We start from the raw sequence: 17,015 nt of genomic DNA, 5'->3' as shown, positions 1-17,015 counted from the left end.
TGTTTGGATGTCTATTACCAAAAACATAAGAGATTACAAGTTTTGGTAAGGATGTAGAGAAAAGGGGACGCTTGTACACTGTTGATAGGAATGTAACTTGGTACCTTCATTGTGGAAAACAATATGACAATATGGAGGTTCCTTAAGAAATTAAAAATTGAACTCCCATATGACTCAGTAATCCCACTTTTGGGTATATATCCAAAGGAAATGAAATCAGTATCTCAAAGATATATCTGCACTCCCATGTTCATTGCAGCATTATTCACAATAGCCACACTATATATATAATATATATTATATATATATTATATATTTATATATAATGGAATATTGTTGAGCCATAGAAAAAGAAGGAAATCTTGCCATTTGTGACAGCACAGATGAACGTGGAGGACATTACGCTAGGTGAAAAAAGCCAGACAGAGAAAGACAGATACTGTATAACTTCACTGATATGTGAAATTTTAAAAAGCTGAAGTCATAAAACCAGAGAGTAGAATAGTGGTTGCCAGGGAGTGGAGGGTGGGGGAAATGGGGAGATGTTGGTCAAAGGGTAGAAACTCTCAGTTATAAGATGCATAAGTTCTGGGGATCTAATGCACAGCATGGTGATTATAGTTAATACTGTACTTATACTTGAAACTTGCTAAGAGAGTAGATCTTAAGTGTTCTCATTACACACAAAGAGGGTAACTGTGGGATGGTGGATATGTTTAATTAACTTGATAGTGGTAGTCATTTCACAGTGTATACATAGGTTAAATCATCAAGTTATACACCTTTAAAAAATCACATCGTACAACCAAAATATATACAATTTTTATTTGTCAATCATACCTCAATAAAACTGGGGGCAAAAGCAAAAACAAAACGTTAGATTTTCAGGAGAACCAGGGATGGCGTTTGAAACTCTCTTGTTTAGGGATGCTGTGGTTCAAAATACTAAAGTGTCGGGAAATTGTTTTGTCTACTGTTGAGTAGACATGCCATACTGGGTTACTAACACAATGTTAAAGGGCCTGGGCCCACGTGGGTCCTATATAAGCAACACTGGAAGGACGCCGACTTAACTCATTTTCCAGGAAGAGAGCCATAGTGCTGTATGTTGGGTTTTGGGGGGCCGGGATAATATAGCAGAAATCCTCCAAGGCTATAAGCTTCTGTAATTTAAAAACAAAGGGGGACAACAAGTGTCTTTTTCCTATATTTCCTTGATCCCAAATTGCTTATCGGTGAGGCATTCTCAAGCAGGCAGTGAGCCCCTGCCCTCTTGGTTTACCAGTGTGCTGGAGCCGTGGTAATGCCTCAGCATTGCTCCCAGCCACCAGGCTGCATCACTGCAGCTGTTTCATCTAAGGATAGGTGGTTTCAAGAAGTTAGGCTGGGGGAGAGGTGGGGAGATAGGAAATACGCCTTTAGCAAAAAAAAAAAAAAAAAAAAAAAAAGGTTAGAATTAAAATTAGAGTGTTTGCTTTTAGCTCTTGAAGTTTTACTTAACTTCCCTGTTAGTGGAACTTTAAAAAATTGAATGAGGCCATTCCCTTTTTTTTTTTTTTAATTTTAAAGACAAAACCTTAACATCAAAATATTAACAATGTCTTCTTTCATATTTTGCCACATACTCATTGGATGACCTCTGTGCCTTGGACAATTTGAAAACATTGCTGCAGCCTTTACTAAGTGACACAGGTGAGCTAGGTGAAATGTGTCAAAGATCTGAAACTGCTTGGATTTCCCCAAATCTTGAAAAGGAAGGAAAGGTGGTTGGTAAATGGTTTCTGTTGGAGACAGTAAGTGACTGCTTTCCCCAGCAGTGTCTGTTGTAAAAGGGCCAACCAGACTGAAGCCGTGTTGAAGGTTAGGAAGGCACCTCGCCTTGTCCCTTTCCACCCTGGGGACTGGATTTCACCAAAGCCAGTGTCTCAGAGCACAGCTGGTACCTTCAACAACATTTCACAATGAGCTCAAGGAGGAGAACGTGAGTGTGCAATTTATGTTTACATAAGTGACCCTTCATTTTTCTTTTCTTCCTTGTTCTTAAAGAACACGACTTGAGGGCCTGAGGCTGGTTTTCAGTCATAGCCTCGGCAGCTACTTTACTTATAAGAATAGGCTAATCTCTTTTATATAGAACATGAATTTAATGAGAAGGCTCATTTTCAGAAAAAAAATCACTATGGCACCGTTGGTTTGTAATCTGCCTGATATATTTTTTTTGGCCTGCTGTGTTTACCATAATGCTTAGTCTTAGCACCTTTTAAAAAGTTGGAACATTGTGTACCTTATGAACCAACCTGAGTTGTCTTTGAACAAATTCATCAATTTAATATTGTTATTTTTTCTTTTTCCACCAGCCCCACCAGCCCCCAAAATTTAAAAATCCTCCTTCGATTGCCTGGCCTCAGGAGGTCCTCCCACTACCCCTCACCCCCAATTCTCTCCTCTTCCATCTTAAAGGCAGCTGAGAACCTTTTGGTGTTTCCCATTTAAGGACATCCCTTCCTTCTGATCTTCTAATTGCCTTTTCCTCTTTTAACCCTGAAGCAGGAGTGGCAATAATAGATTTTTTTTTTATTAGAATCATCCCTACAATAGAAATTTCAACAGGTCAAATCTCTTAAATATATAACATTTAATTATGGTAAATAGCCAATGTTCACTCTTTCAGAAGACCTTTTCCTCTAGAATAAATTTTGTCTAGCCCATCTTGCAAAAATTGGATTTTGATGTAATTTTGAGTTGTTGTTCAAGGTAGTGTATCAGAAGTACTGAGATAAAGTTACTCCTTTACTCTCAGATCCTTGTGATGGGGCAATTGCAGTCATCTTTGGATGCAAAGAATGAGGTGGAAAATGTCAGCTAGTCTCCACTCAGAGAATCTTCTTATGACTTGAAAGCAAAAGCCAGATATATTTGTCTTCTAAAATGAGGCATGGCTTCCCTATTTATTTATTCTGAGTTCCCTGTTAAGTTCTTCCAAGCAAAAGGCATAATTGATGATCTCAGTTGATTATACATTTTTCAAGCAGGTTTTAATTGTGTGTGGAGAAGTTCAGCACTTAGTGGAATCTAATTTTCCCAATTTGCTCTCCTTCAAATACACTACACTTCATGCATACAGATTTGGTAAATATGTCATAAAATAATGGAATTTGACATGGGTCTTTATTTTTAAAGAAAGTGAGTCACCAGTCCACTTGTACATTCTTTGTTTTTATTTATTCAATAGATTTTAAAGTTAAATGTTTGCCATTTGGCCTTAGGGTTCACTAACATAATTCGAAATGCAAAGTTAAAAACATTTTGTAATGAAAAATGTCAAAGTCATTTAAAAATGCATCAAGGAAGAAGACAGCAACACAGCTGGCCTAAAATGTAGTCATCTCTTTCCTAATCTCCAAGAAGATATTATCAAGTGTGAGAATTCAAGTCAGAAATTCCTATTTAAAACTAAGATCTGGGGCTTCTCTGGTGGCGCAGTGGTTGGGAGTCCGCCTGCCGATGCGGGGGACGCGGGTTCGTGCCCCGGTCCGGGAAGATCCCACATGCTGCGGAGCGGCTGGGCCCGTGAGCCATGGCCACTGAGCCTGCGCGTCCGGAGCCTGTGCTCCGCAACAGTGAGAGGCCCGTGTACCGCAAAAACAAAAAAAACCCCTCAAAAAACAAAACAAAAAAACCCCTAAGATCTGTTAGTTTCATAATAGTCATGTCAGTTAAGACTCTTTAAAAATTCTTCATTTGCTTTTTTTTTTTTTTTTTTTTTTGCTTTCCTTCCCCAACTTATGAAGAGCAGGAATCCTTTAAACTTTCCATATTTAGGAATAAATTAATTAGTCAGAACTTGAGGAAATAAATCTGGGATGCATGTTAGCAGTATTTTCTCAACATATCAATGCAATCATACAGATATATTTAAGTAATCAATAAGGGTATTTGGTACTTATGAAGTGTGCTAAAATGTAATAAGAGCTATTATTCTGAGTATTTATCATGAACTAGATACTGTAGTAGGACATTTATATCAACTGTCTCATTTAGTCCTCGTGACAGCCCTGAGAGATATGTATTTTTATCCCTATTTTATAGATGAAGAAAATAGATGAGTCTAAGCTACATAGTGGCAGAGTCAAGATCCAATCCAGATCTATCCATTTCAAAACATATTCTTATTTTATGACACCATGGTGGATCTCTGGAGGAAGATGACAAAAGTTTTAACCTTATAAGCTAAGACTTAAAAACATACCTTTTAAGTCAGTTGTCTCCAAAGTGAGAGTACACATCTCAGGGGAAAATACAAGTTGATGCTCTGGGATCCAGGAAGAAAATATTATCATTAGTTTATATGTGGGAAAAAAAAAAGAAAATAATTAAGCTTGACTAATTTTTAACATATAAATTGACCCTGGTGCAATTTCTTAATTTGTAGATCAGATGGTTGCAACTTCATTTTTTAACTGCTGCGTAATTTTCTCTTTTCTTACCTTATCTTTTTTTCCTTACCTGTTTTATTCCTACCTCCCTTCTTTCTCTTTCTTTCTTTTTGGTAACAGCTTTATTGAGATATTGTGTAATTCACATACCATACAATTCATCTATTTAAAGTGTAAAATTCAGTGTTTTTTAGAATATTAGTATTTAGTATACAGATATGTGCAACTAACACCACAGTCATTTTAGAACATTTCATCACCTCGAAAAGAAACACCCTACCCTTTAATTATCACCTCCTGATCCCATCCCCCTAGCCCTCAGCAACAAGCTATCTACTTTCTGTCTCTGTAGATTTGCCAATTCTGGACATGTCATATAAATGGAATCATGTAAACTGTGGTCTTTTGTCACTGGTTTCTTTGGATGATTGACTCCTTTAAGGTGAATGAGATTCTTTGACAGAGGAGTGGCTGTCCTGCTGTCAGAGGAGGTTCATAGTAGCCAGTTTATGTGAGTATCTGGGTTAAAGGATTTAGCAATTGTATCATCTCAGTGACTAAGCTTCACAAAGAGGATTGTTGCCTTAAAAATGATTCCTACACAAAAGCTGAGAGCCAGAGGTAATACCACAGTGTACCATAAATAAATAACTAAAAAAAGTGCTCAGCTGAAACTTCTCTTATTCTTTTTTTTTTTTTTTTTTTTTTTTGCGGTATGCGGGCCTCTCACTGTTGTGGCCTCCCCCGTTGCGGAGCACAGGCTCCGGACGCGCAGGCTCAGTGGCCATGGCTCACGGGCCCAGCCGCTCCGCGGCATATGGGATCCTCCCAGACCGGGGCACGAACCCGTATCCCCTGCATCGGCAGGCGGACTCTCAACCACTTGCGCCACCAGGGAGGCCCTAAACTTCTCTTATTCTTAATCTGACCTTTTTCCATCAGCCATGTGGCAAAGTAAAACAAACAGTGAAATCTAATCACATGTAACAAAAATATTAGCTACAATTTGTAATTGTCAATAAGACAATTTATTAGACAAAATATGCATTTACTCCTACTTTTATTAAGGGTGGACTTTGCTCTAAGTATACAATGTGCCTTAAGATATTATCTGATATATTGTTAGCAAGCAGTTAAAAAACTAAGCAACCATAACATAAAAATAACTTATGCAATTTGTAGGGGGAGGGAAGGGAGTTATGTTTAATGTCATACAACCCATCACTTTTTTTAAAATTCCATTAAATATAATAATCATTGCTTTGCCTCAATTGGTATTTCTTATTTATTAACAAATGATCAAAATCCTTATATCAATACTACTGGAGAAATTCCTCTTCTTATCACTGTAAAGACAGCTATATTACACAAGAAAAACAAGATGGCAACATTCTGCAAATAATATTGAAAGATGCATAAAAAGCTATGCTGAAGATTTGAAGAATCAAATATTAAAAGCCTGCAGCTTTGCAATGCTGAGATGAAAGTACAGATGTATCTAGCATGCCTCCATCAGAGGTGGATTTACCATGAAGCTAACGGAGTTTCAGGATGCCAAACTTGCACAGAGACATCTGGTTCTTTGATCTTGCTCCTTATTGAAACTTTTTCCCCATAATACAAGCAGGATTTGGATCTGACTAATGGAATGAGCACAGAAATTTGGGAATGTTATGGCAGAAGCTTACTTTGTTTCCCTTGCTCAGAAATTCCAAAGAACAATTCTTACTGAATTAAAACACTACCCTACGCTTTAGGGTCTTCTGCTTCTTACCTCTCTTTACCCATCTCTGCTATTATTATGATTCTCACTGGCCAGCCCAGTGATTCTGCGTGTCAGTCTCTGCTTCTGAGACAGCACAGCATTCTTTTTTCCTGGAATGATATGCCGCCTTCCAAATACCGAATTAACTCTCTTCCATTATTTAAAACAAGCAAAACTGACTCAAAACTCTGTTCTCCATGAAACCTTTCCATATTTACTTTGCCCAATTTTAAAAAAAAATTTATTCGAGTATAATTGATTTACAGTGTTGTGTTAGTTTCTGCTGTACAGCAAAGCAAGTCAATTATATATATACATATATCCACTCTTTTTTTAGATTCTGTCCCCATATCAGTCATTACAGAGTATTGAGTAGAGTTCCTTGTGCTATACAGTAGGTCCTTATTAGTTATCTATTTTATACATAGTAGTGTGTATATGTCAGATTGGGACTGACATATGCTTTGCCTAATTTTAAAGACTGAAATGATCTCTGATAACTTCTAGCAATTTTATATAGACTTACTGGAGTACATGGGTATTTTTATGTTCTCTATGCAGGTACAGTAGCTTCACTTATTTAAGTTCCATGTCCCTCCACGCTTCTTGGAGGCAGGGACCAAGCATCCCTTCCTCATAATCTGTACCCAGCAGGCCTTGGCAAATGCTACTGAGTGATCTCTTTCTCTGCAGCTAATCCCCAAACCTGCAGAGTGTGTGCAAAATAAATGAGTAAACATTGCTGCTAACTCAGCTACCAAAGAGTTTAATCAAATACACAGAAGGAATAGACTTTAAGATCGAAGATACCAATCTCAAGAGTTAATGATTACATATCAGTGTCTTCTAAAAGTAAGTCAGAATTACAGAGTAGAAGGAAATGTAGAGCTCATTATCTTAGCTTGAGTTCCCCAGAAAGCATAGGCTTAAGTGCTGCTACTTTAGTTAGGACTGTAATCCCAGGGAGTAGGAGTGAGGAAGGGAAGGAGGGAGGGACGGTTCTGGGGCACTGAGTACCCAACAGAGCACCTCGTGAGGCGGGACCATCTTCAGAGAACCTGCAGAAGTGACTGCTTCTCGGGACAGTCTGCCAGGGGGAGCGCCAGGGGGAGAGGAAGAAGAAGAATCTATCTGTCTGCTTTAGTTTTCTGTTGCTCAAGTGCAATAATTCCCCGGCACCTCCCAGTTGCTGATGAGTGGGCACCAAATAGGTCCCCACAAGGTCTGGCCTTCAGCATCAACCTGGAATCTCCAGGGTAGAAGGCACAAGGCACACAGAATGGGCATGAGGCCCGGGGCCACTGGGCTGTGCCCACACAGTTTTGGTTGCAGTCTATTCACAGTCTGTCACGGCAGCCACCACTGGAGCTAGGATACCTTGGAGATAGTGAGACCAAGAAGATTTGAAGGGGAGCCTAAGTATCTTACACACTCATCAATTAAACTATCCTTACTTTACACGAAGGAATCCAAGCCCAGAGTTGGAGATGTGCAGGATCATGGAGCTTAATCAACGGAACTCAAGAGCCAGGGGCTTCTAACTCCCTGTTGGTGCTTTTCACTGTTTTGTCCCACTTCTCTAGACAAACAACATCTAATATACATGCACATCTGTGACTCATCCTCTCACACTAGAGTTTCAAATGTCTCCTACACTTACTACCTCATGGACTCTGTGGAATATTGTTTACAAGGGCTTCCTTGTGGCTTACTTGGTTTCCTCTAAAAAACAAAAGCAAAAGAAACCGATACCACAGAACCAGAGAACAGGTTAACTTCCATGAATACAGAATCTGAGGCAAAGAAACTCCAATTAATGTTAAACCTCTGGAGATGTGTATTTGCTTCTTGACTAATAATCTCCTTACATAGAAGTCTAATTAATACTTAAATGGAATAAAGCCTTTCAGCAAAGATCTTCAAGAAGCCAATGTCCTGACTTCTGAAAACAGCAATCTTGTCAAAGAACATAGTAGAACACATTCTTCCCATGTTCAAGTGGTATTGTGTTTAGTCAAGGCAGTATACGTGTTATTTATGTACGTACATCTGAATTCATATGCTGATTCAGATCTGACATGATTTGCCTGAGAATAGTTAACAGAATGAAGATGTTTCTGCAGAAAGTTTGATGTGTGCTCTCCTTCAAGATGATGATGTAATTGTTTCACTCTCATACCAAAGAATTACAAAGCAATATGATTATGTAACTCTATGCTGAAATTTTTCATACCTCTTTAAAAGAATTTATTCTTATAACTAAGGGAAGAAAATGAGATTCAACTTATGTTTTATATTAAATCTTATTATTTTGAATATCTACTTTGTAAAACACAAGTTTATTTACAAGGTTCTAACGTCTATTTCTTTAACAGAACAGAGCGCTTGTGGTAATGGTTTATGTCGGTCTTTATGAATACAAGATCTATTATAACAGGTATTCAGCTTCCAGCAGCAATTTTTCATGAGACTCATACATTTTTCATTGTCTAGTCATTCTGAATTTAAAGTGGATAGGATGTCCTTTTAAACACATAAACAAAGATGAAAATGTGTATCATAGTCTCTTCTCCATTTCTGCTGCTAAAATTATAGGAACTCTGTATCCTATGTTAGAATGCATCTGGTGTGCTATTCTATAAACTACATGAATAGCCAACAGCTCCCAGTATAAAATTCCACCCGGCACCGTATTTAGCATCATTTTTGCAAGATAGCACCTTACCAGGCTTGTTCAGAAATGCACCAGAAAAGAGTTTATTAATCTCAGTGTGTAACTGGCAGAAGGAATACAGTGAAAATGAGACTTTTTTTGTCTTTCAGAGCTAGTACTTTTTCAAGATAAGATAAGCAGCCGTCTTTCAAATCTTCTGATCTTTTTCATTTGTAGATATTTTTTCACTTGTAAATTTGTTCATTCATTCATTCTGTGTTTATTCAGCATCTATTCCCTTCCCATTCAGGAGTACTCAAGGCACCAGGAATATAGAAATGACTAGAATACCTTCCCTTCTTTTCAGGAATTCATGAGTCATACAGTATGGTGAGCAGAAGTAGAGATAGGAACATACAGGGAAGGACACTTAACTCAGCCTTAGCGAACAAGGGGCGGCCAAGGGGAGGCTTCCTGGAGAAGATGGTACCTTAAGTTCATGAAGAATTAAGTGAAGGGACCACAGATCTACTCTAGTGGTTAGTGTGGGCAAAAATTGTTAGGAGGGGTAAGGTGACAGTAAATGAGCTGAAAAGGTCCGTAGGCAGAGACAGTGGTAGGAAGACATTCTGAGACACAGATCACCAAAAGGATTTGCTCTGTGCTAAAAAAGAACAAAGGAGACTCTGATGAGAGGAAGATGGTGGGGCAGTGGAGAGGAGCGGGAGGTGGAATCCGCCGAGTGTCAACATCTAGGTTTATGTATATTTTTATTTATTTTGCTTTGATGATTCTACTAACTTAGCTCAGATATGCAGACTTGCAACAGCTCCAGTACTAGCTCCCTTCACTTGGGAAAGGACTGGTGAACTAATCTGATAAAAGGTCCCTTCCATTCCTTCCTGTTTTACAAGTCATGTTTATTAGCATGATGGATAAAACCATAATGTGCGTTTTCTATCAAATCATACCACCAGCAGCTGAATGACATGGCCACTAATTAAAAACAGAAATTGAATACAGCAGATTTGCTGTTTTGTTTGGATAAAGAAACAAGAATAAGCTTGTGTTGACCTCTGTTGAAAGGCACACATTACAGATGTCTTGGTGGAAGAGTTTTCATCAGTCCGTTGGGACGACTGTTTTGTCTTCACCTTCCCCAGAATATTTCTGGAAACCAGCCACTTAGGTTTAGCACTGTGTTCTGTGCCCTCTGTGAGGGAAAAGAGTATTTTTTTGGCAGCATAATGATGGTGTAGCATAGTAATTAGGAAGTTGGGATTTGGAATCATATGACTTAGTTTCTATCCACATCTTCCCCCTGCTGGCTCTGTGACCTTGGGCTGGCTGCTTACCTCTCTAAGCATCAGTTTACTTATCTATCAAATGGAACCATAACAATATCTGCCTTATAAAGTTATTATGAGGATTAAATAAGACAGAATGTATAAATCTAAGCCTAGGACTCGGCACATAGAAAGAACTTATTAAATATGAATTATTATTGCTATTTCATCTTAACTGGGTCCATTTTGTAGTAAGTTACTTGGGAACTAAGCTCCAAAATCTTGGTTTAGTAGTTCTCCAGTGACAAAGACTATGTCTTATTCATCTTTGCATACATAGTGCCTGGCATGTGAAGGCTGTTTTATAGTATTCAACATATTGGCACATATACATCAGAAGTACTAAAATTTTTTTTTCTCTTATGTAAGCACTCTGTCATTTTCTGTGGCTTGATTTTGTTCAGGATATTGCCAAGGTTTCAAATACCATGGTTGTAACTTAAGCAGTTGTAGGAATTACCATGTCCTAGCAGTAGTCATCAATCTTCTTTTCCCAAGGAGACACACTCCATACACAGCATTCTCCAGCAGACATACTCAGCACCAGGACCCACTCTCTGGCATATGAGCTGTAACTCTCCCCACTTCTCTTCCACTTAAGGATGTAAGTTATTATGCGAATAAGAGTGACCCAATGAGAGGATAATCATGAATCCACTCTAAATTATTTTTAATCATTTTAAACATTATTATTTTAACTATTTTTGTTATTTTTATGTTACGTAGTGACTAGATCAAACTTCCTCAAAGGATTCTTTGAATTCTTTAAAATTCTTCAAAGTCAGCACCTTTATTTCTCACCACTTCTGTCCAATTAGTCACCACCAACTATCCCTTCTGTGAAATTCTCTGTTCCCTTTGTTTCCATGATACCAAGTGTTGCTCTGGTACTCTCCACACGGCCAAAAGTGGTCTTTCAAAGGCTGGCAGAGACTACAAATCATCTTTTGTCAGTCCTCATTCTTCATGCCCTCTAAGCAGCATTCAATTACAACTGTTCCCTCCACGAAAGTCTCTGTTCCCTTGGTTTCCTTCACATAAAGAACTATCTTGGTCTTCCCCTTAGCCTTCAAACCACTTCTGACTCCAATGATGTGCCTCTTCTTTCTTCCCTAACCCCAATCTGGGGATTCTCCAAAGACTTCCCAGGCCTTATTTTCTTTCCTCTTCTTCCTTCCATGTTGTTAGCATCCACTTCCAGTACTTTAGCCGCCACTCTTATATGTAAAACTTCCACATATTTTTCTCCTGGTTGACCTTCCTATCCAACTCTGATCCCATGATTCTAATACTGTTGGATCATTTGGAAGTTCATTTGGCAGCTCAAATTCAATATACCAAAAATGTTTGTTATCTTTACACTAAAACCAACTCCTTATCATGGTTTTTGTTAGTGGGTATCATACTACTCTTAGGCTGGCTTAAAAACCTTTGAGTTAAATCTGGTACTTCTCTTTACTTCTGCTTTTCTTTCTTCTTTTTTTTTAAATCATCCTTTCATTTCAACAAAACTGTTCAGTGTTGCCTAGGTCTACCTCTGCACTGTCTTGAAGCTCTCCATTTTCTACTTCCTCTGAATGGTGTTGCCCAGCTGTAAATATAGTGAAGAGCATTATACCAACATCACAGTAAAAACAATAATTATAGTACAGTGATACAGAAGTAAAGGAGATACATCCCAGGGAAGAGAGGGCAGAGAAGACTTTTTAAAGGGGGTAACATAACGTGTGAGCCAAATCTTGAAAGATGAATAAGAGGCAGACTGACACGTCGGGATGAACATTCTGGAAATAATAACATGTGAAAAGGAATGCCAACAAAGAAGACCATGGGGCTTCCCTGGTGGCGCAGTGGTTGAGAGTCCGCCTGCCGATGCAGGGGACACGGGTTCGTGCCCCAGTCTGGAAGGATCCCACAAGCCGCGGAGCGGCTGGGCCCGTGAGCCATGGCCGCTGAGCCTGCGCGTCCGGAGCCTGTGCTCCGCAACGGGAGAGGCCACGGCGGTGAGAGGCCCGCGTACCGCAAAAAAAAAAAAAAAAAAAAAAAAGAAGACCATGACTCATTGTTGAAGTGCAAGTAGCTCTGTAGGTCTGGAGCTCTGGCTTCATGGGGGAATAAAGTGGGGAAGCAGGAGGCAGAGCTTTGCGGTAGTAGGATTGGAGGGAGGGTATTGAGGGCCTTGTTTCAGTATCTGCTGCTGCATAACAAACCACCCCAAACTTCATGCCCTAAAACAACACAACCATCGATTATTTCTCACAGTTCTCCAGCTGGGCAGCAATCACTGGGGATGGTTCATCTCTGCTCCACATGACTCAGGTTGGCGCTGCTCCACTGGGGCCAGAGGATCCACAATCCTCACTCACATGTCTGGTGCTTCAGCTGAGGCGGCAGTGGTTGGCTGGGTCTCTCTTCTTCTTTTCACACAGCCTCTCAATATTCAGTCGTCTAACTCTGGTTCTTTACATGGAAGCTGTATCCTAAGAGGGCAGAAAATGGAAGCTGCAGAGCTTCTTAAGGTTTAGGACCAGAAGTCACATAACATCTCTCCCCCTACCTTCTATTGGTCAAAGCAAGTCACAAGACCAGCTCAGCTTCTGGAAAAGGAAAATAGACCCCACCTCCCTTTGGGAGAAGCAGCATGAATGTAGAGGGATGTGAGGAAATGTTGGCAGACATCTTTGTAGATGGTGTAACATAGGCCTTATAGATCACTGCATTCTGTAGGGTACCATCTATAGGGTATCATCTATAGGGTAGGATCTTAAGCAACAGACTGACATTTTAAACTTATATGTTTAAAAATATCACTTTGACTCCTTTGACACCTTTATGAAGATTGAATTGAAGGGTCGGGGCCAGTACCTGGAAACAGAGCAATCTACCCATTTACGAAGGCAGCCTCTGCCAATATGTTACAGGCTAACCTCTGCAGAGTCTTTTTCATAGGTCCACCTTCATTGCCACAATTTTTCCTCCTCATAGAAGCAAATGGAATGAGTGATGGATGCCTTTTTTAAAAAGAAGGATACCACCAAGGTATCCACCCAGAACCCTGCCCAGGGGCCCCGTGCCCCTTCCAGAAAGATGGATTCACATCTGCCATGGGGGAGGGAATATGCAGTGCTCCAGATGCTCTGCCTAATGCTTTTCTGTTTAGAAATACTACTCTTTGCTTATTTTATGTTCATTTTTCTTTAAATAAATAAACCAGGAAAGTCAGATGAGACCCCTGGGGAGAGCAGAAGTCTGCTTTGCAGAAGCCAGGGGCTTGTCCTGTGTCAGAGCATACAGGTGGATGTGACCATAAAGCCCACATGGGCGTTTTTTTTTTTTAATTAATTAATTTTTTTTTTGCTGTGTTGGGTCTTCATTTCTGTGCGAGGGCTTTCTCCAGCTGTGGCAAGCGGGGGCCACTCTTCATCACGGTGCGCGGGCCTCTCTTGTTGTGGAGCACAGGCTCCCTACGCGCAGGCTCAGTACATGGGCGTTTTATTTCTATGCAAAGTGAACCGTTTGACTCTTGCCTGTAATCTCCACTACAGTGGTCTGTAGGGTCAGTGCCTATAAAAAAAAAGCCATAGAAAATATTCACAGAATGTGAAATGTCTTATTGTACCACCTCAGTCACTAAATTTCCTTCATGAATGAGAGTTTTAATGTGTCAGCAACTGCGACTTGAGCAGAGGAGAGCAGAGACTAGTGCTTATTAGTGCTTCTTAAAGCAAACGGTTCAATATCTGGGAATGGAGAGGAGATAGTCCTTTTAGATTATCAGGGGTTTGTATAGCCCCTTTACCTAAGTGTTCCTAGAGCCAAGATTTTGGTCTATGAAGAAAAACATCTCCGTTTTTTGGTATAAGAACCTGAGGATAAGGTTGGAATATGGTCCTGCTTCGTCAGTGTGTTGAAGTTCTCTCTCAGGTTTCTGAACACTTGTTTATGCCATGGTGGCATCAGGATGATGTTAATTTCCCCCCAGAGCTCCAGGGCTCAGTAGGTAGAAGCCAGGATCACTTGGAGAGATTTGGTCTCAAATCTCAGCTTTGCCACTTCCTAGTTATGCGACTGTAAGGAAATTCCTTAACCCCTCTAAACTTTGGTTTCTTCCTCTGCAAAATCCCAGTAAGGTAGCATTGCTATGATGGATTAAAAGAAATACTGTTTATTGCACTTAGCCTAGTGAATGGCACAAGTGCTCAGTAAATTTTAAGTGATTGTTCTAATGGACTTTCTGCTGATCTTTGCTATGTTTCTCTTTATTTCTCAGGGAGATGTTAATCTCTGTGGCTCTAGGCCAGGTGTTATCCCTCCTTATTTGTGGAATTAGCTTGACCAGCAAGTACCTGTCAGAAGATTTCCATGCCAATACACCAGTCTTCCAGAGTTTCCTCAATTACATCCTTCTCTTCTTGGTCTATACCACCACACTAGCTGTCAGACAAGGTAAGCATGCAAAATCCCGAGAATATAGCTTTGTTTCTCTTTTAGCAACATCTACAAGAGTGATGAGTGATGACCAGATTAACTTTTTTCACTTATAGCGTCTTAAGACAATTCAAAATTCTCACTTTTCTATTTTGCAGTAATACAGCAAACAAAATGAGTGAGTAAATCACAAAGAAGCATAAATTGTGTGAATTCAGCAGGAAGTAGGAAATGCATGTATAGGCAGAAATGTACAATTGCTCATATTTGAATTCCTGTTAGCATTCCTTGTACCCCTCAGTAAATCTAAACAGACTGCTTCCCTGGAACCTGGAATAGGCCTGATGAAGCTGTCTTAATAAATGCTAGCCCTTAGAAATCCAAGGGGATTACAGACAAATATATGTTCTTGGGAAAGTGTCACGAGAAAGATAAAAATAGTAAACACAAACAACTCTAGTAATAACAAAGGGGAAAAGAAAGAAAAGAAAGTTACCACAAATGGCCATGTGAGATGTTCTGTCTAAACTTAAAAGAGCCAAAACAATGAAACAAGTCCTCCAAGGGTCAGTGCAAGAAAAACTTATTAAAGGGCAATTGCAGTTGAAATCCTTGGGGTATATCTCTGGAGGATATACTTCAGAGACTTATGATTATACCTATGGCCTAGAAATAGCCAATAATAATCCCCCAGTATCAGCTGTTGACTGTAAAATATGCACTGAAAAATAGCCATTAATAGGTTTGAAGACAATTCTATACCATAATAATGAATAAAGATATGTGTATAGCCCTATACATCAATTGTAAGAGTCATACTCTTTAGAAACTTTGCTAATAATCGTGTATCAGCATTGAATTTTTACATTTCCTTATTTGGATTGTCCTTCAGAGTAATATTGTTTAATTAAAATGATTTGGCCAGGACTAGATTTCATCTTAGAGGGAGAGTAAAAATGAACAAGTTAGGACTGCATTCTAGTTTAACTTGGGATTTGTTTAAAGTATTGGAAAAGCTAATTTCATTTGCTTCTCAAATGTTGGTGTTATTGGTGTTTGTTTTTTAAAATTTAACATCGGTAGGCATAATTAATTTAAGAGTAAAATTTCAAATAAAACCTCAGGCTACAAAAGTTATAGACATTGACTCTCAGCTATATTTCCTCAGTAGGATTTGGAAGCTAATGATTTTGAATGCTACAAATGCGTTATCTAAACAGTTATACCCACAATTTCACCATTGGTGCCTCAATCCAGGAAAGAACTCCAGAAAATGAGGAAATTGGGGAGGGATATAATTAGAAATTTACTTATGAGAGACTGTTAACATGAGGAATGTATAGTTTGGTCGTTCCAGAAGAGAGAGCTGTGCGGTTCAACTTAAAAATCACTTAATGAAGGCTTGAATAATAGTTTAGAATTATTAAAGAATAGAATGATTTTAGCCCGGTACAAGGATTATAATTAAGGATAGTAAGATTAAATGAAGAACAATTTTGCAACACTCTAATATAAACAAAAAAAATCACATGAAAGTGGTGAATTTACATTCTCGAGAGATTTTTAGAACCAAGCAGTCTAGACTACAAGATGGTGAACTACAACTAGTCTTTGGGTTCTTGTCAGTCTTACTTTCCAGGAGCCCAGAGATTTAACAAAAACTCTCATCAGGGAAAAAAATAAAATCAAGCCATTCTAAGAAACAGAGAATAATTTCACAGTTACAGGTAGAGACAGAAAAGCTTAAAAAACTAAATGTAGAAAAAGACCCAAGGTTAATAACAATACCTTCTGTTGAGGCTTTATAATGTGCCAGTTACTACATATGTGAATTACCTCTTTTATTCCTTCAATCCAAGGAAATAAGAATTATTATCCAAAATTTTATAAATGAGAGATCGGAGGCTCCCCCCAGCATCAGGAACCTGCTCCAGGCTACAGAACTAGGAAGAGTTGGGGCCCCTCTCAGGCCAGGGCTGGGTGCCTTCATGGCCCACTGTGCCCACCCATGTGCGGTCTGGGGAGGAAGGAAGAGGGAAGAGGGACAGGTTTGAGCAAAAGGAGGATTTTTCCCCTTGAATTTCAAAACCCTGGATAGGAAACCAGCCCTGGGGTTAAAGTCTAGTGAGGCACAGCACTGATGTCAGGAGGATGTGACTGTAAACGGTGCTGGGAGAGGATGGCAAGGGTGGGCAGGGCAGAGGCACGACTGGAAAGAGGCCAAGGACCAGAAGCAGCAAGGAATTCAGAGGCTCTTTGGAAGGAAAAGACTGGAGAGGACCTGAGAAAATTCTGACTGTTATTACAGTTGGGGATGGAGAGACCCAGTTTCTAAAATGCTCTATCCAGAGATTTCTGCATTGCCTCAGATTATCACTAAATATGCT

At 39.4% G+C, this 17,015-nt stretch overlaps 1 protein-coding gene across 2 annotated transcripts in view; it reads left to right on the top strand.

Moving 5' to 3' along the window:
- Positions 1-17,015, top strand: part of SLC35F1 (solute carrier family 35 member F1) — a 416,917-nt gene that overhangs the window by 232,730 nt on the left and 167,172 nt on the right. For both annotated transcript variants that reach the window (XM_060114691.1, XM_060114692.1), the window contains exon 2: positions 14,471-14,646. In XM_060114691.1, the coding sequence (XP_059970674.1) occupies positions 14,471-14,646 (176 nt within the window). The remainder of the gene's footprint in view (positions 1-14,470; positions 14,647-17,015) is intronic.

The sequence above is a fragment of the Mesoplodon densirostris genome, chromosome 12 (assembly GCF_025265405.1).
Source record: "Mesoplodon densirostris isolate mMesDen1 chromosome 12, mMesDen1 primary haplotype, whole genome shotgun sequence".
Classification (NCBI taxonomy): Eukaryota; Metazoa; Chordata; class Mammalia; order Artiodactyla; family Ziphiidae; genus Mesoplodon; species Mesoplodon densirostris.
The sequence above is the reverse complement of the archived record's forward strand: the minus strand, read 5'-3'. Positions and strand labels throughout refer to the sequence as shown.